Genomic DNA, 25,531 nt, shown 5'->3' on the forward strand with positions numbered 1-25,531 from the left:
ATCCTGCTTGTCTAAGGAGAAAACAAAGTTACTTCCCCACAACGAGTGTTCTCCATAGATAGTAGTATATAATTAGCCGTTCGTTCTCTTAGGAGTTGGCTACTCAGTCATGTATATAGGGCTAAAGAGGCCTGCATGACTGTGACAGAGCATGGACTCCTTTGTGATATCTATGAAAACCACCTAGGAAGTGTTTTGTGATTGATTATCCTACTGTCCATGGAAAATATTTTACAGGTAACCAGCTTTGCTTTATTTGCTTTTCTATAGATACAGTATATTTACATTAATAGAACTGCTTAATTTTCTGTTTACATGTTTCCATTAAGATTGTACAAAATAACAATAGAAGATGGGGAATATTTTAGTATGTTCAATGAATGAGAGAAATATTTTTTTTCTTTAGGCAAAAGCAGTTGCCGCAGAATCTAATGCTACTTTCTTCAATATAAGTGCTGCCAGCTTAACTTCCAAATATGTAAGTAATTACAGTCGTTAATGACTGCTATCACTTAGCAATTGCAACAGCAACAGTTCCGAATTTAATAGTGTGCACAATATTAGATTTGCACATAGCAAAAATCACTTCAATGACTTAAAGCAGTGGTAGGCAACTACAGTCCTCAGAAATCACAGACAGATTTGGGATTTCAGGATACACGTCCATCAGATACTTGGATGCATATAGTTTAAGGGCCTAATTTAATTCACATTTTATTTATTATGCAAATCTGATCACTTTGTGGCTCTTGGAGTCTGAAATTGCTTATTCCCGAATTTCAGGCCGATGCAATATCATGTGCTGAGCCTAGTGCACAGGTTAACGAGCACTTGGATGCATTAGGATAACACCGGATGCAATACGGGGATTAGCGCATCCAAAACATGTGTCCAGACCAGTGTGTAGCTAATAGTGCTCATCACATGTAAATGCATGTAGATGAGGCTATTAGCTATTAACCCCCCCCCCCCATGCAAAAATTCACAGTGCCCAACTCGCATGTTTTAAAATGGAAAACTTACACAAGCACCAGGGCTGGTGTTAAGTTTTTACACGCTCCGAGCCATCTGAAAAATGCCCCAAAAAGCCCTTATGCTGCTTTTCTGTGGTTCCTCCTTCTCAGTATCATCCCGATACTGAGTAGGAGGAACCACAGGAAGCAGCATGAAAATTGAACTTCTGTTTTACTAACAGGTGCACAGCCACATCTCCAGGGTGCCCAATGCCATGGACACACTAGGGACGCATAATTTATCCCTAGTGTGTCCTTTTTAGCATGGCGGCTTATTTGCCTATTGCATTGAGCACCCAGGAGATGTCATTGTGTGCGTGTTCAAAAAATGTGCGTCCTGTTTGGACTCACGTTTTTGCGCGCACTTTATTGCATCAGCCTGTCTGAGGGCAGTGTTTCATTCCTACTTTAACACCCCACTCATGGTTTGTGAAAAAATCATAGCATCTGGCACAAATGTACTCCATGACAACTTTAAAAAAATTTTCTTTTTTGGGGAGGTGTCCAATAGCATTCTTACAGTATCTATATGCATGACTTGCTAGTTATCCCAGGACAAGCAGAATGCTAGTCCTCACATATGGGTGACATCAGTAATGGAGCCCTATACAGAAAAACTTCTATCAAAGTTTCTATGAAACTTTTGACTGGCACCAGAGTGCCTACTGAGCATTTCCCCAGAGACTCAGGACATTTTTGTGACTCCCCTACGCATTGGCCACTAGATGTTACTAAGTTCTTGTATAGAACCCATTGTCAGTGAGCCTTCCATCCCTCACAGCCCATCCCAAGGTGGAGGGTCTGGATTGGATGTCTCAATCCTGTTTAGCCCAGTCATTTTGACTCTTTGGGATTAGGTTTAGGAAGCCTTGTGACAATAATGATGGTTTGGTTTTATACTCCGGTGAGGCCTCCCAGCTTCACCCTGGAGTTTCAGATAGACGTGATACCTCATCATTCACTCCCTGTCAAAGGGTCCTTCTCCTACTACAGAGATTTTTATGCCTGATTCCCTTTTGGAATGAAAGGTCTCTCACCCAGAGGACCAAAGACTTGCGAGTCCGCTCTGAATCCTTGGTGGGCAAGCACCAGTGACTGTTGCTGCTGCGAGAGAAGGTGATGGCTGAAGATGTATCCTTCTTTAACTTTAAAATTATTTTTGAATATAAGCAGTATGGGGCGGTTTTTGAATCTCCTTCCCCACTGGTATGCAGTGCTGGTATAGCCTGATCCCATTTGATTTTTTCCCAAAGAGAAGTCCCCAGAAATATCAACTAAGGATGAAAGAACAAGATCGGGAGACCCCCAACTGAATCTCCCCCTGTGGTACTAAAACGGGCTGGGTTTCCAGAAAGGAGATGGATTAAGTTAGGACTGGTTTCGCTGTGAAGTGGGGCCCCTCCAATAGGATTCCCGGGTTAGCCGCGGGTGAGCTTTGTGCATGGGAGCTCTACCCTGAGGCCTGAAACAAAGGACACCTACCTACAGAGAAAATCATGTATCAACATAACTTCACTATTTATGGACAAATGGACTTTTATTTAATTATTATCAAATCAGTAAACTTTAACACCCCAAGTGTGGTCCTATTGATTTGACCTGGCATCTCACCCCATGGGATGCAACTACACTCTCAACACACTGAAAGCAAGACACCATGGTCCTGGCCATAAGTGAGAGGTTCCCCCCATAGAAAGAGTCCTTCCTGGGATAAAGCATTTGAGCATGGGAGTTAATTGTTAGCCAGAGCAGCCCCAAAGAGTATAAAGTTTGTGCCCATAAGATTAGAGCTAAGGGTTACTTTTGTATCTTGGGGGAAACACTAAAAAGCTCTGGGCTTTTTTGTTTACTACTCCAGCCACTCCCTTTCAATAAGCTTGCAAGTACGGGAGAGGTAAGCCTGGAGGGTGCACACTGCAGGCAGCATGTGGGTATGACTGCCTGCTCCACTGGAGATGGGAAAGACCAAGCAGCTAGGCAAGGGCATACCTGGGAGGCTGGATGGACTGGAGCCTCTGTCTTCTGCTTAAGGCAGCTGCTGTTCCCCCATGGGTTGAGCCGTTGGGTGCAGGCAGCCACCAGGACTTCCAGGTGAGAGCAGGAACCAGGATGGACTGAAGAACAGGACCGGAGCAGAAAGTCGAAGTGTAGCCAAAACCCAAGACTGAAGCCAGAAGGATAAGCACAGTCTAAGGCCAAAACCAGAATAGGAACCAGGAATCTGAAACATGGCCTGGCAACAGGTTAATATGGAACAAATTCTGTATTTACTGTTGGACCAGTGAAGGTGTGGCAGACCTTATATATGGCTCTTTATATACAGCTGACTATTTGGGCCACACTTAATGCTGGTCCAATAGGGAGCATCTAGAAGCAGATCTCCTTAACTTTGCTTCACTTGATATTTGCTGGAGGATTCTTGCTGATTCAGTGCCTATGGCTGTATTGCAAGGTCCTGCTGGTCTTGAACACCTATGGCCACAGGTTTGATGCTCACTTCCCATGACAGTGCAGCTAAGATTCCAGGTCTTGAGGCTCAGCATGAGTAAGGGTGCACAAGTTTGTGAGCTGTGACTTGTAAGGGAATGTCAGCAAGAAGAGTGCTGGTATCAGGGAGGGAGAAATAGAAAAATACTGGGGTCAATCCTGGAGGTGGGAAAACGTGCTGGTATTGAAGGGACAGTTAGTATGGATTAGCAGGGTTGGGAGTGGGGGAATAGAGAAAGTGGATTGGGTGAGGGGATAGGCTCAGAAGTAATGTAAGGAAAATTTTCTTTACAGAAGGGTGGTGGATGCTTGGAATAATTTCCCCATGGAAGTAGAGACAAGGATAGTATATGAAATCAAGAATGCATAGAACAAGCACAGGGGGATCTCTGAGGGAGTAATAGGGATCATATAGATGGGCAGGCTGAATAGGCCATCACATTTCTATTTTATGCATTATTCCTTTCTCTTATCTTCCCCTCCTCGTTAATCAACAGCAATCTCAGGGTGACCACAATTCAAAAGGTCCCAAGTATGGAGATGTTTTCTCTTTTTTTTCTTCTGGTTTCAGCAAAAAAAACCTGCTAGTTTCAATTTTTTTTTATGACCCCATTGAGCCAGCCCATTCTTTTTCCTGATGTGATTGCTATTAGGCCCTATGGACAGACCTTTTTTTTTCTTTGTACTGTCTAATTTTAAAGGAAAGTTTTGTTGATTTTTGCATTCTCACAGGACAAGCAGGATGGTTGTCCTCACAAATGGGTGACATCGAGGATGGAGCCCACCACGGAAAACTTCTGTCAAAGTTTAAACAGAACTTTGACTGGCCCCTACTGGGCATGCCCAGCAAGGCACTGACCCTGCAGCCAGCAGGGGTCTCCCTCCAGTCTTCTTTTTTCCGCGCAGCAGCTGCCACGCGGTGAAAGGAGCTCTCTTACCACGTTCCTGACAGGAATTCGGTTTTTTCTTTCCAAAGAAAATTTGCCCCTCAGGGGTCTCCCTTCGACAAATTTTTGTCACCTTCGCGGAATCCGGTAAGTTTTTTGCCGATTTTCATCGACTGCCGTCGATTTTGGCCCTTGAGGCCTGTTGGCACTTACCGATCCCGCGGCTAAATTTGGCCCTAGGCCATGGCGACGGGGTTCCGTCGTTGTCCGGATTGCACCCGGACTATGTCCATCACAGACCCCCATAGGGTCTGTGTTCTGTGTTTGGGAAGTGAGCATGATGTCCTGACTTGCACTAAATGTGCCCTAATGACACCTAAGGGTCGTAAAGCCAGGATGGAGAAGATGGGGCTCCTCTTCCATGCACCCACCCCAACACCATCGATAGCATCGACGTCATCGGAACCGGCACCGTCGAAGTTGTACCACCACCGTCAACCCTCCGGTGACCGTCCACCACCGATGACTTCTCGGCCGTCGACTCCTGTCCCCTCCCCGGGTGGGCGAGGAGATCGGAAGGACAAGCATCGCCATCGGCGGCACAAGTCTCAGCCCGTCGAGGATCCACAGCCATCGACCTCTGAACAGGCCGAGCCACCGACAAAAAAGCCTCGGTCAGACCTGGCACCGTCCACGTCTCGTTCGCAGGCATCGAGGAAACCCTCACCCTCTCGGGGTGTGGGAGCCGTGATCCCACCGGTTACGGTGGTCCCTCCGGCTCTGCCTCAGCCTCCCTCTCCCGTCGAGCCGGGTATCGTTACCCCTGGTCTCCGGGCAGAACTGGACCGGTTGGTCCAGGAGGCCATCGAGAAAGTGATGCAAAGGTTCCAGCCTGCACCGTCTCCGGCACCGATTCTGGCACCACCTCAGGCACCGACCTCGGCATCGACTCCGCCACCGAGGAGGGAACCGACCACTGAGCCTCTAGTGGAAGCGCTGGCACTGCTACTGAATCGTATGGAGGCACTCATGCGGGCCCTTCCATCGGTGATTCCAGTAGCACCGACTACACCATCGTCTCCGGCAGGATTCTCATCGGCAGGAGAAACACCGTTTCGGATTCCCCCGTCCGGAGTAGTCCCATCGGTGCCTTCGCATACCTCTCCACCGATTTATCCCTCGGCTCCATCGATTCCAAGACCGGCACCGATTCCATCGGCAGCCCCGAAGCCCTCGATGCCGTTTACAGTTCCGCTTGCAGCACCGATTCCATCCAGATTTCCATCGATGCCTTTGGATCCTCAACCAGGTCCTTCAGGTCTGCAAGCCCCACATGATCCTTATGATACCTGGGGTGATGATACATCTTCTGATACAGATTTGCCATCCCCACCATCCCCTACAGAGAGTAGAAAACGATCTCCTCCTGAAGATCTCTCCTTTATTAATTTTGTAAAGGAGATGTCAGAAATTGTACCTTTTCAGTTGCAATCTGAGACCGATGACAGGCACCAGATGATGGAACTGCTCCAATTTCTGGATGCCCCAAAAATCATCGCTTCCATCCCCATTCACCAGGTATTTCTGGATCTTTTAAAGAAAAACTGGGAATCTCCTTCATCTGTGTCACCAGTTAATAAGAAAGCTGACTCCACATACCTTGTTCAGTCAGCACCAGGATTTCAGAAGCCTCAACTGGATCATCGCTCTGTTGTAGTTGAGTCTGCACAAAAGAAGGCCAAGCGCCTAAAACCACACTCTTCCACTCCCCCTATCAAGGACAACAAATTCCTAGATAGTGTGGGACGGAAAGTGTATCATGGGGCCATGTTGATATCTCGCATAGCTTCATACCAACTTTACATGACTCAATACAACAGAGCCATCCTTAAACAGATGCAGGACTACGCTGACACGTTACCGGACCAGTACCAGCCACAGCTTCAAGCCCTTCTTCACAAAGGATTTGAGGCTGGGAAGCACGAGATCAGAACGGCCTACGATATCTTCGATGCTTCCACAAAAGTCTCAGCTACTGCCATCTCAGCCAGACGTTGGGCTTGGTTAAAGTCATCTAACCTTCGCCCAGAGGTCCAGGATCGTCTAGCCGATTTACCCTGCTTAGGGGACAATCTGTTTGGAGAACAGATTCAACAAATTGTGGCAGAATTGAAGGATCACCACGAGACGTTGAAGCAACTTTCGTCTGTTCCATCTGAGGTATCCTCCAAACCACCACCTAAGAAGGACTCTAAAAAGTCTTTCTTTCGGCCATGTCGTTATTATCCTCCGTCGGCTAGGCCTCGTCCGGCTCGATCCTCCACTAGACCTCAGCCACGCCAACCTCGAAAACAAAGACCTGCTGTGGCCCCACCTCCTGGGCCTGCGGCAGGCCTTTGACTTCCCGGTACGGAGCACATGCCATATCCCACTTCCCGACATCCCTGTGGGGGGTCGTCTGTGCCACTTTTTACAGCATTGGATACAGATTACCTCAGATCAGTGGGTGCTGGCAATTATCACACAGGGTTACCACCTCAACTTCATAACTCTTCCGGCAGACTCCCCGCCTCTTCAAGCATGGAGTCTATCCAGCCACTTGACTCAATTACAACAGGAAGTATCCCTTCTTTTGCAATCAAATGCTATAGAACCCGTCCCTTCCTCTCAACGAGGCAAGGGATTTTACTCCAGGTACTTCCTAATTCCAAAGAAGTCAGGGGGGCTACGTCCCATTTTGGACCTTCGGGCCCTCAACAAGTACCTTCAAAAAGAAAAGTTCAAGATGGTAACCCTGGGTGCGCTACTCCCTCTGCTGCAAAGGGGGGATTGGCTGTGCTCCCTCGACCTACAGGATGCTTATACCCACATTGCGATAACACAATCCCATCGCAAGTATCTGTGGTTTCTGGTAGGCCGCGACCATTATCAATACCGAGTACTACCTTTCGGTCTGGCATCTGCTCCACTAGTCTTCACCAAATGCCTCGTAGTGGTAGCAGCATTCCTCAGGAAGGAAGGTGTCCACGTCTACCCCTATCTGGACGATTGGCTAATCAGGGCCTCCACCCCTCAGATTGCCCACTCCTCCCTAAAATTGACAATCAACACACTCCTTTCCTTAGGGTTTCTTGTCAATTACGAGAAATCTTGCTTAGTCCCATCTCAAACCTTATCTTTCATTGGGGCAGACTTGGACACCTTACAGGCAAAGGCTTACCTTCCGCCGCAGCGGGTCCAAACTCTCATGTCCCTAGCTCGCCAGCTCCAGTCTCAGGACACGGCCACGGCTCGCCAATTCCTCATTCTCCTAGGACACATGGCATCCTCAGTTCAAGTCACTCCCATGACCCGACTAGCCATGAGAGTAACACAATGGACTCTGCGACACCAATGGATTCAAGCTTTTCAGCCTCTGTCCTCCATTGTCACAGTTACACAAGCGCTACGCCTGTCTCTAACCTGGTGGACGACTCAAGTCAACCTCCTTCAGGGCTTACCTTTTCTCCTACCAGATCCACAAGTAATCCTAACCACCGACGCTTCCCACATCGGTTGGGGGGCCCATGTGGACGATTTCCAAACTCAAGGGTTATGGTCACCTCAGGAAGCCGAACACCAGATAAATTTCTTGGAACTACGAGCAATCCGCTACGCGCTCAGAACTTTCCAAGATCATCTATCGAATCAGATAATCTTAATCCAGACAGACAACCAAGTGGCCATGTGGTACATAAACAAGCAGGGAGGCACAGGCTCTTTCCTTCTGTGTCAGGAAGCTGCACAGATTTGGGCAGAAGCCCTCTCCCACTCCATGTACCTCAGGGCCACTTACCTGCCGGGAGTAGACAATGTATTGGCAGATCAGCTGAGCCGGGTCTTCCAACCACACGAGTGGTCACTAGACCCTCTGGTAGCGACCTCTCTATTTCACAAGTGGGGTTCTCCCCACATAGATCTCTTTGCGTCCCCTCAGAACCACAAAGTAGACAATTACTGCTCTCTCCTTCGGAGCCACCACTCTCGGCCGAGGGATGCCTTCTCCCTCAAGTGGACATCAGGTCTGCTTTATGCATTCCCTCCACTTCCTCTTCTGTCAAGGACTCTCGTGAAGCTTCGCCAGGACGGAGGAACCATGATCCTGATAGCACCCCACTGGCCACGCCAGGTGTGGTTTCCCATTCTTCGGGATCTCTCCATCCGCAGGCACATCCCTCTGGGAACGGATCGGCATCTGCTCACTCAAAACGACGGATGCCTCCTCCATCCCAACCTCCAAGCCTTGTCCCTGACGGCATGGATGTTGAAAGGTTAGTCCTTCAGCCTTTTAACCTTTCGGATTCGGTTTCTCGTGTCCTGATAGCTTCACGAAAGCCCTCCACCAGAAGATCCTATTCGTATAAATGGAAAAGGTACACATCTTGGTGCACTTCCCAGTCCCTTGATCCCCTTTCCTGTCCAATCTCTAAGTTCTTGGACTATTTATGGCATCTATCGGAATCGGGTCTTAAAACCTCTTCCATTAGGATGCATGTCAGTGCAGTAGCCGCTTTCCATAAAGGCATACAGGGTGTCCCTATTTCAGTACAACCCCTGGTAACACGCTTTCTTAAGGGCTTGCTCCATCTGAAGCCACCCTTACGTCCTCCGGCCCCATCTTGGGACCTTAATCTGGTTCTTGGTCGGCTAATGAAACCACCTTTCGAACCTCTACACTCCTGTGAATTAAAGTATCTCACATGGAAGGTATTATTCCTTTTAGCTGTCACTTCAGCTCGCAGGGTTAGTGAGTTACAGGCCTTAGTCACCTATCCGCCTTACACTAAACTCCTGCAGGACCGGGCGGTACTCCGCACTCACCCTAAATTTTTACCTAAGGTAGTTTCTGAGTTTCATATTAATCAATCCATCATACTACCTATCTTTTTTCCCAGGCCCCACTCCAACTCCGGGGAACAGACTCTGCATACCCTAGACTGTAAACGGGCTCTAGCTTTTTATCTAGACTGTACAGTTGCCCACAGGAAGAGCACTCAATTATTCGTCTCTTTCCATCCTAACAAGTTAGGGCAACCTGTGGGTAAGCAGGCTCTTTCCTCCTGGTTGGCGGACTGCATTACTTTTTGCTATCAGCAAGCTGGCATTCCTTTTCAAGACCGTGTAACAGCACACTCTGTGAGGGCCATGGCGACTTCGGTAGCACACCTTCGATCGGTGCCGCTTCTTGACATCTGCAAGGCTGCAACCTGGAGTTCTCTCCATTCCTTTGCAGCCCACTATTGTTTGGATAAAGCTGGAAGACAGGACTCCATCTTCGGCCAATCTGTCTTGCGTAACCTTTTTCCAACATGATGTACCAACACCCTTCCACCTTCCCGGTAGGGTGCGGATGCCCTTACCAAATTCCACCCCAGTTGTTGTGCTTCTTGCACGTCGTTGGGTGCATTTGGTGAAAGTCGGGACATCCTCAGCTCGGTACTCACCCATTTGTGAGGACACCCATCCTGCTTGTCCTGTGAGAAAGCAAATGTTGCTTACCTGATGTAACAGGTGTTCTCACAGGACAGCAGGATGTTAGTCCTCACGAAACCCGCCCGCCACCCCGCGGTGTTGGGTTCGTTTTGTTTTTACTTTTTAGGCACTGCCTGTAGCTTTGACAATCAGACTGGAGGGAGACCCCTGCTGGCTGCAGGGTCAGTGCCTTGCTGGGCATGCCCAGTAGGGGCCAGTCAAAGTTCTGTTTAAACTTTGACAGAAGTTTTCCATGGTGGGCTCCATCCTCGATGTCACCCATTTGTGAGGACTAACATCCTGCTGTCCTGTGAGAACACCTGTTACATCAGGTAAGCAACATTTGCTTTATCTGTTTCCTCACCTTATACAACAAGTAGGCCGCAACAGTGTGGAAACTACTGTCCATGGGCAGTGAAAGGCTTCTAGGCCATTCCAGAAAGCTCTAGAACAGTCCACCTCTTTGGCACAGAGTGCAATTCATGTGACTTGTGTGAATGACTGATCTCTCTTTAGAGAACACCTGTTACAGGTAAGCAAAACTGCTTGACTGAACAGCCGGCTCCTACCTAATAATTCTTTAAAGCAACTGAAATTTTCTGTCTTATAAAGGCCACCTGGAGGTTTGAGGATATGGATAACCATAAGCGTCATCCACAGTCAGCCTTGGCTTTCAGTATCTCATGTCATCTTCCTATTTCCCCCTTGTATTTATCCTTTTAATACCAAAGGAAATTTAAATTAGGCACAGGAAAGTCAACTTGGTGGCTCAGTGGAAGGGATCTGATTCCCAAGTCAGCTGGAGCTGGGAAGGCAGTATTCACAACCTTGGGAGGCCTAGTCGCTCTTCAGTAGCAATGCCTAGTGGCTAGATTTGCGGTCCATGATTACATGGCACCTAGGTGATGACTGCTGCTGCAATAACTGAACCGAAGTGAGTTGGGAGGGGATGTAAAAATAGGAGGGAAAAGGCCCATGATTGTTGCGAATAAAGGCTCGAAGCACCAGAGCCCAATCCTGGTTTCAACTGAGCTGGAAGCCCAAAAGAGGAGGAAGAAACTGGCAGGTGGAAAAATAAAAATTAGGCACTAGTTGCTGAAAAAAACTTGCCAGCTTCCGCTCTGATAGATAGTGATTCCAACTGCCTATTTAGTTGCAAGACGTTTTCATTTTTCTGCTTTTTTTTTTTTTGTTTTTTTTTATATCAGATTGCAGCTCACTTTTGCAATTATCAACTATCAACTGATAGCTTTTTTTTTTTTAATGGGGCACTTCAGCAGAAGTGGGGTCAGAATGTGCCTTGTAAATTTAGTTTATACCTTTGAACCTTATTGAACAACAGTGGTCCAGGACAAGAATGGAGGAGGACAAGTCACTGGGAGCAAGAGAAAGAAGTGAATGCCACAGTGTCATACAATTCAGGAACACAGATTTGTTGCTGTAGAAATTCAAAAAATATAGCCTTCTCAAGGGGCGATTTTATATCTATGTATGTAGTTCAGAGTGTGTGGTTTATCTATGGTTCTGCTTCATCTTCTTTGACAAGGTCAGGAAGTGCCCACCCTACCAGATAGGATTATTTGACCTTAAAGGTTGATGTCTTATTGTTTTATTCATTTCAACATAACATATTTTTCTGTCTATAACATTCATCTGGTTAGTGATTTATGGACAAAATGTACTATTAACCATTGGAAAGTTTCTTGATCGGTACATTCTATTCAAAGATGATTAATAATCCAACAAATTCTGTTTTAGGTAGGTGAAGGAGAAAAGCTGGTTCGAGCTCTGTTTGCAGTGGCCAGAGAGCTTCAACCCTCTGTAATTTTTATTGGTAAGAGCTTATAGCGCTGCGATGTATTTTATTTTTGTATTTTAAATCATGATGTGTTTGCTCCTGAAGACTGCTAAGCATTAGTAAGATTTGGTCATTGTTCATAAGAGTTCTTTAAAATTTATGAAAGATGTTTTCTGCTTTTTAGGACATTATGCTCTAATGATGTGTTTTGTGGTGGTTGATTAATTTAGTATACAGGGAAGATAACTTTCAAACAAACTATGCGCAGCGGTATATATGCACGTATATTGCCAAACGTAGATCTATTTACATATACATACATACACGTATTATAAAATATGCATATCTCTATCCCGCACGTTTTCTTACATGCAAATACATACAATGCATTAAAAGCACATACTTTTCCTACCTATTTTAAAAATATACGTGTATATTTTATACACAAAAATTAAGTAGGATTTGCTAGCGTAAAACCTGATTTATACGCGTAAGCATATTTTTAAACATTTTGAAATTAACCAGTTTATTAATTAATACATCAGTTTGTCCAGTCCTTCTCCGAGTCATTAAGACCCTCCTGGTTCTTCAGCTTAAACTCCCCCCCGTTCACCTAGACTTCCTACCCAGCCATTAGTACACAATAAACAAGTCTGATATCATTTACACAAGATAATTAGCAGGCGTAAAATTATGCAAGTTGCCAAATCTACGTGCGTAAGTGTCTTCAAATAGCATCTTATGTATGTAACTATATGCCCTCCCTGGAATGCCACTCCCTTTTGTTTTGTTTTTACAAACTTATATGTGCACATGAAATATAAAGTACGTGTGTACTTTCAACTTTAATAAAATAGTAATTATGCAAGTATAGACTACTTACATGCATATATGCTAATTTTTATTCACATAACTTTTTGAAAATTACCTCCTTAGATTTTTAAAGGGTTAATTGTTTTACATGTTTGTATTATATTTGTTACTTGATTTGCTAATTTGTTTCTTAGTGTCCAGTCAGATGAATCCAGAGCAAGCGGGTTTATGCTCCCCTACCAGGAGATGGACTGAGCAACTGATGTCACAGTATATAATCCCCTCTAGTGACATCAGCCTACCAGTATTCTCCGTCTCCAGCAGATAGTGGTCATGCATTTCCCCACTGGGGATTTCTCAATTTGAGAAAAAATAGAATTAAGGAGAAAAGAGAGGATTTGCCCCGCTCTACTGTGATGATACCATAAGGTCCCTCCCCCAGTTGAGAATTCCTGAGGTGATTTCCGTGATCCCTCAGATGAGTGCCTTGGTCCAGTAGCTGTTTTTTCAGCTGGCGTAGACTTAGCTGCTTTTGCAGCTGAAAGGCAGTGGTTGCAGGAAGCAGAGTGCGGCAGTGAAGGCAAATGCCCTCTGCCTCTGCAGCCGGAGACCATCTCTATACTCAGCCAAGTAAGGCTGAGCTCCAGTAAATGTTTAAAAAAAAAAACCAACCCAAAAACAGACAGTAAAGGAGAGTATGTTTAGGGCTTCCTTCCTCCAGGTCTCCATTCTCGTGGAGCCATTCCAACGTTTGTACCACTCGGGGGGAAGTCGAGGGACGTGGGCAGCCTGGCGGATTGAGTAGCCTCTGTTGGCCTCAACGGCTTTTTGTGTGCTTCTTAGGCTGCCCTTTCAGGATCATCTGTTCGGCGTGTGCATCTAGCTGTGCGTCCAGTTTTTTTCTGGACGCCTAGTAAGGCTTGATATGCGTCCAGGCTAGCGTTTACTTGTGCGTTTGTTGTGTGCTTGTCCTTTATGCGGTGCTTATTCTATTGACGCCTAGGTCTTGGGAGCCTAGCATTGGAACGCCTAAGTATTGGTCTCCCAATTTTGGATGCCTGGAATTTTTGGATGTTTAAAAAAAAACCAAAAACAGTTAGATGCATGCCTCCGGCTGCCACTTAACGCACTGTCGGCCATAATGGCGCCAATTCCTAAAAAGGCTAAGTGCCTTTCTCATTGCTCTGCATGTCATATTAGGACATCTCAGCCAGGAGTGCCTGCTAATTTGTGCCTGCTAATTTTTGCCAGCGCTGTTTGGAGGCTCAGGGAGATTTATCGTCCTCTGATTTCACGAAGCCTGGTCCTTCCCAGCCGGATGTAGGTCTGGGTAAAGATGGCTTAGCTGGGGCACCTGATTTTGGAACTCCCCTAACTGAGCCCTCAACTTCATGAAGTATACCCAGGAGCCTCCTGGTTTGAATACTTTCACATTTTCCCGGGTGGAATTTTTCCAGAGTTGCAATCTTTTCTTCAGACACAATCCTCATCTCGATCCACTGCTCCTAGAGGGAAAGAGCAGGTGGGAACCTTGCCTGGACCTTATCTTAAGCACCGAAGTACTCCTAGAATGGTGCCGGGTCCTACTGATAGGGACCCAGATGGCATGGATGATGGCGCTGATCCTGATTCTCTGGAGGATGGTGAAATCCCTCCAGGTCTAGAGCCATATAGAATTATATTATAGTATCTTTCATAGAGATGAACTGCGGTTCTGATCTCCCAAATCTTGGAAATGCTCGGGGTTCCTGGAAAGGCTCCCATCTGAGCCAAAACAAAATCCCCTTTTGGTTTCCTTATTTTTATTTTTTTTATTTATATACCGATGTATGGTTTTTTGAACCTTCACAATGGTTTACAGTTATACAAAGACCAAGAACAGATCAAATACATAACACACACTACATAATTTAAATAAGATTCAATTATAAATTACAAGAATTACAATTAGATGCTTGAAAAATAAAAGCTAATATCAAATGATTCATAAATTGAAATCAATTAAAACACTTGAAAATAATTAAAATAGTCAAAAAATAAAAATCACTGGCTTGAGTCTGCACCATATGCTTGATTAAAAAGCCATGTTTTTAATGCCTTCTTAAACAGTTTCAGATCTATTTGTAGTCATTTAAGAATTGAATGATATTGAGTGGGGTGCCCCAGAGGCTGATTTCAAAGGGGTTTGGGGTTTGGAAGGCCTGTACCCTCTGGATCCAGTGGTAAGAGAGTGCTTAAATTTTCCTAAGGTAGATGCGCTTGTGTGTGCATTTGCCAGGTGGACCACTATTCTCATTGAAGGAGGAGCAGCCTTGAAGGATGCTCATGATAGAAAGATTGAGACTATCCTCATGCAGGCATTTGAAGCAGTGGCTATGAACTTGCAGATTGCTTCTTGTTGTTCCTTGATAGCTTGCTCTTGTTTGCTTCTCTCCCAGGAGATTGATGACTCTGAGGTTAGTTCGAGGGCAGTTATGTAACCAGCTGCTGCCTTCCTGGCCGATGCGGGCTGTGATTTGCTTCGCACTTCAGCCAGAGTGGTGGCTTCGATAGTAGCGACCAGGCACCAGTTTTGGTTGTGAAATTGGTTGGCTGATGCGACTTCCAAGGCTAACTTCACCAAGTTGCACTTTAATGGCTCACTTTTATTTGGTTGGAGAAACTGGTCAGTAAGTAGGGCGAATCTCTGGTTCTTCATTTGCCGGAGGATAAGAAGCAGATGCAGCGCTCCTTTACCATGAGGGGTCATGCTAGAGCATTCAGGCATTTTAGGCCCTATAGAGGAGTGACCTTTCAGAGGACTCGGTCTTTCAGTAGGTCTCCATCCTTTCGCCACTGACAACCTAGAAAGGGTGCAGGCTCAGATAGTGGAGCCTCCTCAGCCTCCCAATGAAGGTTGCCAGCCTACCTCCGGGAACAGGAGATAGAGGGAGGTCTCTCTCTCTCTTTCTTCTATTGCAGGTGGGTCGAAATCACATCAGATCGGTAGTTCGTGGAAGTGATACGAGAAGGATATGCATTGGAGTTCTGCACTGTTCCTTGGGGCATGTTTATGGAGACTCCCTGTCGCTCCCTGCAAAAAAAAGCAGGCAGTACTTTGACAAGGCTCCTCTGTCTGAGGGCTGGGGTCCCAGTTCTCATGTCTCAGGAAAATACAGGGCAATATTCCATTTATTTCATTGTACCAAAGAAGGAGGGCTCTTTTTGTCCCATCCTGGATCTCAAAGGTAAGGACCATCATCGGCGGGTGAAACATTTCTACATGGAAACTTTGTCACCTAGATAGGATTATAGACAGTGCTGGGGAGGAGCCAGCTGTCATGGTACATGTGAGCACCAATGACATAAGAAAATGTGGGAGAGAGGTTCTGGAAGCCAAATTTAGGATTTTAGGTAGGAATCTGAAACACAGAACCTCTAGGGTGGCATTCTCTGAAATGCTTCCTGCTCCACAAGCAGGTCCCCAGAGGCAGGCAAAGCTCCAGTGTTTCAATACGTGGATAAGACGATGGTGCAGGGAAGAGGGATTCAGCTTTATTAGGAACTGGGGAAACTTTGGGGAAAGGTGAGACTTTTTCGAAAGGATGGGCTCCACCTTAACCAGAGTGGAACCAAGCTGCTGGCACTAACTTTCAAAAAGGAGATAGAGCAGCTTTTAAACTAGAACAAGGGGAAAGCAGGCAGTCACTCAGCAGTGCATGGTTCAGAGAAATGTATGCTTGAAGGATACTAATGAAACAGGAGAGTTTGGGCATCCCAACAGAGAGGTTCCATTAAAAGCAAATATAGTCCATGTGCCTATATGTAAAAAATCACCGAAGCTAATGATTTCCGAATTATCCCTAACAACTGAAAAGCAGGTTGTTAATAGCAACAAAAAACACACTTTGAAATGTCTGTATGCCAATGCCAGAAGTCTAAGAAATAAGATGGGAGAGTTAGAGTGTATAGCAGCAAATGATGAAATTGACATAATTGGCATCACTGAGACTTGGTGGAAGGAGGATAACCAATGGGACAGTGCTATATCAGGGTACAAATTATATCGCAATGATAGGGAGCATCAACTTGGTGGGGGTGTGGCACTTTATGTCCAGGAGGGTATAGAGTCCAACAGGATAAAGATCATACAAGAGACTAAATGCTCAGTAGAATCTATATGGTAGAAATCCCATGTGTGTTGGGTAAGAGTATAATGATAGGAGTATACTACTGTCCACCTGGACAAAATGGTCAGACAGATGATGAAATGCTTAGAGAAATCAGGGAAGCTAACCAATTTGGCAGTGCAATAATAATGGGAGATTTCATTACCAAATCGTGGGTTCACATATAAAGAAATATTTTGTATATTTAGATTTCAATTACCCCAATATTGACTGGGTAAATGTAACATCAGGACTTGCTAGAGATATAAAGTTCATGGATGTAATAAATGACTGCTTCATGGAGCAATTGGTTCAGGAACCAACAAGAGAGGGAGCTATTTTAGATTTAATTCTTAGTGGAACACAGGATTTGGTGAGAGAGGTAAGGTGGTGGGGCCACTTGGCAACAGTGATCATAACATGATCAAATTTAAACCAATAACTGGAAGGGGGACAACAAGTAAATCTGCAGCTCTAACACTAAACTTTCAAAAGGGAAACTTTGATAAAAATGAGGAAAATAGTTAGAAAAAAACTGAAAGATGCAGCTGCAAAGGTTAAGTGTTCAACAGGCATGGACATTGTTTAAAAATACAATCCTAGAGGCGCAGTCCATATGTATTCCACACATTAAGAAAGATGGAAGGAAGGCAAAACGATTACCATCATGGTTAAAAGGTGAGGTGAAAGAGGCTATTTTAGCCAAAAAAAACATCCTTCAAAAATTGGAAGAAGGATCCATCTGAAGAAAATAGGATAAAACATAAGCATTGTCAAGTTAAGTGTAAAACATTGATAAGACGGGCGAAGAGAGAATTTGAATTGAAGTTGGCCATAGTGGCAAAAACTCATAAAAACGTTTTAAAATATATCCGAAGCAAGAAACCTGTGAGGAAGTCTGTTGGACCATTAGATGACAGAGGGGTTAAAGGGGGCTCTTAGGGAAGATAAGGTCATTACAGAAAGACTAAATGAATTCTTTGCTTCCATGTTTACTAATGAGGATGATGAGGAGATACCAGTTCCAGAGATGGTTTTCAGGGGTGATGAGTCAGATGAACTGAACGAAATCACTGTGAACCTGGAAGATGTAGTAGGCCAGATTGACAAAATAAAGAGTAGCAAATCACCTGGACCGGATAGTATACATCCTAGGGTACTGAAGGAACTCAAAAATTAAATTTATGATCTGTTAGTTAAAATTTGTAACCTATCATTAAAATCATCCATTGGCCACCCTCCAGTCTTCAGGTACAGTGTAACCCCAATATTTAAAAAAGGCTCCTGGTGTGATCCGGGTAACTATAGACCAGTGAGCCTGACTTCAGTGCCGGGAAAAATAGTGGAAACTATTCTTGAGATCAAAATCGTAGAGCATATAGAAAGACATGGTTTAATGGAACACAGTCAACATGGATTTACCCAAGGGAAGTCTTGCCTAACATATCTGCTTCATTTTTTTGAAGGGGTTAATAAACATGTGGATAACGGTGAACCGGTAGATGTAGTGTATTTGGATTTTCAGAAGGCGTTTGACAAATTCCCTCATGAGAGGCTTCTAAGAAAACTAAAAAGTCATGGGATAGGAGGCGATGTCCTTTTGTGGATTACAAACTGGTTAAAAGACCGGAAACAGAGAGTAGGATTAATTGATCAATTTTCTCAGTGGAAAAGGGTAAACAGTGGAGTGCCTCAGGGATCTGTACTTGGACCGGTGCTTTTCAATATATATATAAATGATCTGGAAAGGAATACAATGAGTGAGGTTATCAAATTTGAGGATGATACAAAATTATTCAGAGTAGTTAAATCACAAGCGGATTGTGATACTTTACAGGAAGACCTTGAAAGACTGGAAGATTGGGCATCCAAATGGCAGATGAAATTTAATGTGGACAAGTGCAAGGTGTTGCATATAGGGAAAAATAACCCTTGCTGTAGTTACACGATGTTAGGTTCCATATTAGGAGCTACCACCCAGGAAAAAGATCTAGGCATCATAGTGGATAATACTTTAAAATTGTTGGCTCAGTGTGCTGCAGCAGTCAAAAAAGCAAACAATGTTAGGAATTATTAGGAAGGGAATGGTTAATAAAATGGAAAATGTCATAATGCCTCTATATCGCTCCATGGTGAGACCGCACCTGGAATACTGTGTACAATTCTGGTCGCCGCATCTCAAAAAAAAATATAGTTGCGATGGAGAAGGTGCAGAGAAGGGCAACCAAAATGATAAAGGGGATGGAACAGCTCCCCTATGAGGAAAGGCTGAAGAGGTTAGAGCTGTTCAGCTTGAAGAAGAGACGGCTGAGGGGGGATATGATAGAGGTCTTTAAGATCATGAGAGGTCTTGAACAAGTAGATGTCAATCGGTTATTTACACTTTCGAATAATAGAAGAACTAGGGGGCATTCCATGAAGTTAGCAAGTAGCACATTTAAGACTAATCGGAGAAAATTCTTTTTCACTCAACGCACCATAAAGCTCTGGAATTTGTTTCCAGAGGATGTGGTTAGTGCAGTTAGTATAGCTGGGTTCAAAAAAGGTTTGGATAAGTTCTATTAATCAAATTTACTTAGGGAATAGCCACTGCTATTAATTACATCAGTAGCATGGGATCTTCTTAGTGTTTGGTTAATTGCCAGGTTCTTGTGGACTGATTTGGCCTCTGTTGGAAATGGGATGTTGGGCTTGATGGACCCTTGGTCTGACCCAGCATCGCAATTTCTTATGTTCTTATGAAAATGGCCATGCAGTCGGGTGAATTTCTGACCTCCCTGGACCTGTCAGAAGTGTACCTTCATATTTGCATCCGATCTGAACATCGTTTTCTGCAGTTTGCAGTTCTGGGGCACCATTTTCAGTTTTGGGCACTGCCCTTTGATTTGACCACCTTCAAGGTAGTGGTGATGGTTGTGTCAGAATTGAGGAAGGGTGGAATCATAGTACACCCATAATTTGGATGACTAGCTGATCAGAGCCAAGTCGCTGGAAGAGTGCCGCCTGGTGACTCACAAGGTGATTTCCCTGCTGCAGGAGCTCAGCTGGGTGGTGAACCTGACCAAAAGCAGTCTTCAGCCTACTCAGACTCTGGACTACCTCAAGATTCATTTTGACATGAAGCAGGACAAGGTGTTACTGCCGGAAGCTCGAATTCAGAAGTTGTTAGCGCAACTCCGTCTGCTAATGAGCACTCTGCGCCAGACCATATGGTCTTACCTGCAGTTACTTGGTTTAATGGCGGTGACCCTAGAAGTGGTACCATGGGTGAGAGTTCATATGCGTCCTCTTCAGCACTCCCTGCTGTCTCGGTGGAGCTCACAGTCTCAAGATTATTCGATTTGACTTCACCTGCCAATGGAGGTTTCCTCCCAACTGTAGTGGTGGATGCAGGCAGAACATCTAAGGAAGGGAGTTTCCCTGATCCCTCCAGACTGGTTAGTGCTGACGATGGATGCGAGTCTCCTTGGTTGGGGAGTTCACTGTCAGGAGCTGACAGTGCAAGGTCGTTGGAATGCGGCGGAGTCTCTCTGAAATATCAATCGCCTGGAAGCCAGAGCAGTCCAGTTGGTGTGTTTACAATTCAGCGACAGACTGCAGGGTTGTTCGGTCCACTTAATGTCAGACGGTGCTATGACTGTGGCTTACATCATTCGGCAGGGAGGTACCAAGAGCCAGCAAATGTTGCAGGAAATAGATCAACTAATGGAATGGGCAGAAGTGCATCTATAGATGATCTTGGCCTCGCACATCGCAGATAAAGACAATGTAAAAGCAGACTTTCTCAGCCAGGAGAATCTGGACCAAGGAGAGTGGGCATTGTCAGACAAGGCATTTCAACTGATCGGGATCTCTAGGGTCTCCTGTTCTTGGATCTGTTGACAACCTTGTGCAATGGGAAGGTTTCACGCTTCTTCAGTCACACAAGAGATCTATAAGCAGGTTTAAGAGTGCAGGGATCTGCTACTACAAGACACTGCCAGCTGCCCTCCCACCTTACTTGCAATTCTAAGTCAGGGAAAAGACAACGTGTATTCTCCTTAGAAATATACTTTTATTTATCAGATTTGGCAGGACATAGCATCCTGGCCACTAAGCACCAGTTTTCCCTAAAGAAAGTTCTGAATCATGGGTGGTAACCAAACATGCCATAAACTTTAGCTTGCTTAAGATATTAATACTTATGGCTAACTTACTTACCCCTGATTCCAACTTCAGGTGATACCTATGTTCCCCTCTGAAGCAGGTTCCAACTTGAGAGCTGGAGAATGTGGGTTAGGGGAGAGGCTTGGTGCTGGCAGAGCAGGCAGACTGTGCAGGAAGGGAGGTTAGCTTCTGGCTCTGGTGCTTGCCGGCTGTCTGGGCTTGGCCTCGCCCTTCACGTCTATGACTCGGTGTCACTCTCTGCCTGAGCCAGGGTCTCCTCTCTCTGATCTCCTTGCCACACCTAGTCTTCTCCCTTCTCGATAGCAGGGAGTGCTGGTCTGCCTCTGGCCCCTCTCTTGCTTTCAGGGATGCTTCAGCACAGGTTTCAGGGTTGCTCTCCGGATCCGCTCTCCTGGTGTTCAGGGTTTGTGCCGCCTCCTCCTTCAGGGGGTCCGTTGCTTGCCTACCTTTTCTTCTTCCTTGCCCCCTTGTCTTATACTTTCCAGCTGATAAATATGCATAAGCTCATGCCTAATCACATGGTGAGTAGAAGGTCTTTCCTGCATTACAGGTCATCTTCTACCTCCCCATTTCTTTGGGGGAAGAACTACCACATCTATATGCCAAGTTGACTGCCAGAGTCCTTGTTTTTCTCCATCTTTGACTGCCTCCCCCTCTTAGGAAGAGGGGACTTTCTGATCTTAGCTTGCTTGGCTGTCCCTGACACTTGCTTAGGATCTTAAGTTGTTGCCTCTCTGTGTGTTTTATATTTGCACAGGAACTGACAAACAGGCACATCTGATAAGGTATCTTTCAGTGTATCAGGATAAGGCCTCTTCATTTTCCACAGAGACATGTTTTAAAGTTCACCTGGGCAAAGTTACTTCTCTTGCTGTGACAGTGTCTGGGGCCTGTCAGAATTTGTTCTGTACATGGTTATTATAATTCATAATTGGTGCATCAGTGGTAAACATGAGATATCTCCCTACAGATCTGAAGTCCTTGTAGATCGATACCCTAGTGCAGGAGTGGCTGGAAGATGTTGCTGTATGCCCTTCCTCTATGGCCCATGTTGGGCAGATTGATTCGAAGAATCGAGCGCCACAGAGGTATGGTGCTCTTGGTCACTCTTAATTGGCCCAGGAGACCATGATATGCAGATCTGCAGAGGCTCCTGGTGGACTCGCCTTTTCGACTTGCAGTGCACATGGACCTGTTGTGGCAGAGACCTGTTCTTCAGGGAGATCCTCATTGATTTTGTCTTACGGTTTAGCCCTTGAAAATGCTTACTTGCTGAAACATGGCTATTCTGCGAAAATGATTTTCATCTTACTAAGAGCGAGAAAGTTCTCCACTTCCTTGGCCTATGTGCGACTCTGGGGAATGTTTGAGGCCTGGTGTGAGGATCGAGATACTCTTTCTTCCTTGGTCAAGGTTCTGCTCATCTTGGAATTTTTGCAGGATTGCTTGTATAAAGGCTTAGCTCTCAATTCCTGTTTTAGGGGTCAGGTAAATGGTGGATCCTTGTTGGCTAATCCTGATGTGGCCTGTTTCCTGAGAGGTGTGAAACATCTTCGGCCTCCCTTGCGGTTTCTGGTGCCCTTGAGTTTTTTTTTTTGTATTGGACTTCTTGGCAGGCCCTACATTTAGAACGCCGAGTACTCTCTCCTTGCAGATATTGAGCTTGAAGATGGTATTTCTGGTGGCCATTTGTTCTGCGTGTAAGGTTTCTGAACTGCAGGCCCTGTCTTGCTGGGAACCTTTTCTCCAGATGACTCCAGGGGCAGTACAGCTGTGTATTGTACCCTCCTTTTTACTGAAGGTGGTCACTGAGTTTCACTTGAATCAGTCCATCTCCCTGCTGTCCTTAGACAGAGAGCGAGATATAGAAGAGTATAGTTGTTTGCGACCCTTGGATGTCAGGAGACATTGTCAGATATCTCTGTTACTGAACCCTTGCGGAAGTCAGACCGTCTGTTTGACCTTCATGGGCAGTAATAGACAGGGAGAGTCTAAACAGGCTACAATAGCTCGCTGGATCAAGGAGGAAGTCATGCTGCATTCGTGGATGCCGGGAAACAGTTACCTACAGGCCGATACAGTAAAGCGTGGCCGCGGTTACCCTGCTTCTAGCCCGCTTTGTTACCCACATTTTGGCCACGTAAGTCCAACCCGCGATTCACTATCCCTTTTAACCCATCCTTACCACTTCTTTAAATCAACGGGTAACCCTTTCCGCCCGCGGCATGTATATGAGATGTAAACGATCGGATTAGCTATTCCCTCCCATACAGTAACGTGCGCCCCGATTATCACCTTTTTAACCTGCAGTTTTGCCGCGTGTTTAACCTGCTAATTTACCGCCTACCCTTACCCCTGCGTTAGTGTGGAGCGTCAGGTCAGAGAGACGAAATTTCATGGGCAAACGACCCCCTCACCCCCCGGGACGACCTTTAGAGGAGCCAGGATCGGGCAAACTTTCCCCCAGCCCCCGCTCACCTGCCCTGGCCGCGTCCATGGGTGCCGGTCTCCGGAGCAGCCCCAATCCTCTCTCCCCTCCTCCCGGAGGCAGCAGGCGGCGAGAGCAGCTTCAGCAGCCTGGGGCGGATCGTGCCTGCCCCATTTGAGGCGGCTTCCAGCAGCCCCCGCCGGCGAGGGTGCATGAACGCACGCCGTGACCTGAGCGCCCGGCTGGATGTCAGTGGTCACGGCGTGCGCTCATTCACACACACACACAGAGTAGAGACAGACTCTCACCAAATACAAAATAAAGGAGCACAAATTAGACAAAAACTGAAATGGAAACTCCAAGAAGCCAGACTCTGTGTATTAACAATAGAAAAACAGAGCCACCATTCCTCATAAAACAAATAAAATCAAGAAACAACGCATCAGTTATAATAGTAAAACCATAATAAAAGAATATTTTAAAATTACTGATAAATAGAATTTCTATTAATTAAAATCATATACATTTTTTACAATTTCCCAAACACCAATAAAATATTTCAAAACAGCACATATATCAATAATTAAAACTAATAAGCATTTTAAAAAGCCCCTGCTGTCCCCTTCTGTGGGAGCTCTTGATTTCCAGTCACCCTGATATTGTCTAGGATTAAGAGGTTATCTTCTCTCTCTCTCACCTGTCCATTCTCTCTCACACATACACTGTCACATACATACACATTCATGCTCTTATATCCACCATAACCTCTTGCTCTCACAGACACTGACACACTCTCAGGCTCTAAGACACTCTCTCCCCCTCCACACACCCCCCACATACAAACTCTTACTCCCCTGGATTTTTTCATACACACTCATGCTCTCAGACTCACTGGCTCCCTCACATACACACAAACACACACCCAGGCAAACTCCCAGTCTCACACACACACACACACACACAAGGCAGGCTCCCATGCATTCTCACACCACTCCTTCCTCATCCCCCAGGCATGCTCCCATGCATTCTCTCACCACTCCCTCCTCATCCCCCAGGCAGGCTCCCTATGCATTCTCACACCACTCCCTCCTCATCCCCTAGGCAGGCACCCATGCATTTCACACACCACTCCCTCCTCATCCCTCAGGCAGAGTCCCATGCATTCACACGCACACACTAAAGGCAGACCCCCCTCTCTTTCTTTTGCCAGCAACCATGGAACCTCTCTCATTCCTCTGCTGCCACTGTCACTGCTGCCGCATGGCTATTGGGGAGGCGCCAATTGCTGCTACTGGCACTGAAGTCCATTCTGCTGCCTCCTCTGTGCAGGCCCCGTGGGCTTCCACTTCCTCCATGCTGATCTCGTGCATTGTGAGATCCGCATAGAGAAAGTGCCACTCTTGCACATTCCCAAAGATTACATGTGCCAATCACTAAAAAGTAATTTTTGTTTTTTACCTTTGCTATCTGATCTTAGTTTTCTAATCGGTTGGTCACAGGCTTTTTTTCCACCTTCCCTCTCTTCTTATTTTGCCAATTCCTTTTGTATTGTCTTTTTTTCTATTTATTTTCTCTCCATTTTCTTCCCTCACACAGTCAGGTTCTCATTCTCACATGCATCTCTCTCTCACACACACACACACACACACACACACACACACACACACACACACACACTCTCATTGTCACATGCTCTCTCTCATACAATCATTCATACACACAGTCTCTCACTGGCACATGCTATCTGAGTCACACACCCAGGCTCTCTTTCACTCCTATATGCTGTCTTGCTTAAGCACATGCTCACTGTCAAATGCTCTCATACAATCATTCATACACACAGTCTCACTGGCACATGCTGTCTGAGTCTCACACACACAGGCTCTCTCTCACTTCCACATGCTGTCTTGTTCAAGCAGAGGCTCTCACTGTCACATGCTCTGTCTCTCACACACACGGAGGCTCTCACATGCTGTCTCTGCAAACATTCAGGTCCTCACTCCCACACACACTCAACTCACTCTCACACACAATCTCTCAATTAATCTCATACACACACATACACACTCTACAGACCCTCAGCCTCTCTCTCACCTCTGGGCCTCCTCTTCTCGGGCCGCTGCGACTTGGGATTTGCAGCGACCCAGAAGCGCTGCTCCTCTTCTGCACGCACTGATGCTCCTCCTCCTTCCTGTCCAAGCGGCTCCAGCAACGTTTTCTTCCGGGGCCATGCAGGCAGGAAGGAGGAGGAGCACCTGCATGTTTAAATGCGACCTTTT

The 25,531-nt window shown here is 45.8% G+C and overlaps 1 protein-coding gene across 3 annotated transcripts in view; it reads left to right on the plus strand.

Moving 5' to 3' along the window:
* Positions 1–25,531, plus strand: part of SPAST (spastin) — a 367,367-nt gene that overhangs the window by 176,667 nt on the left and 165,169 nt on the right. For all 3 annotated transcript variants that reach the window (XM_029593917.1, XM_029593916.1, XM_029593915.1), the window contains 2 exons: positions 407–478; positions 11,657–11,732. In XM_029593917.1, coding sequence (XP_029449777.1) covers positions 407–478; positions 11,657–11,732 — 148 coding nt within the window. The remainder of the gene's footprint in view (positions 1–406; positions 479–11,656; positions 11,733–25,531) is intronic.

Source organism: Rhinatrema bivittatum, chromosome 3 (genome assembly GCF_901001135.1).
Source record: "Rhinatrema bivittatum chromosome 3, aRhiBiv1.1, whole genome shotgun sequence".
In the NCBI taxonomy this organism is placed as follows: Eukaryota; Metazoa; Chordata; class Amphibia; order Gymnophiona; family Rhinatrematidae; genus Rhinatrema; species Rhinatrema bivittatum.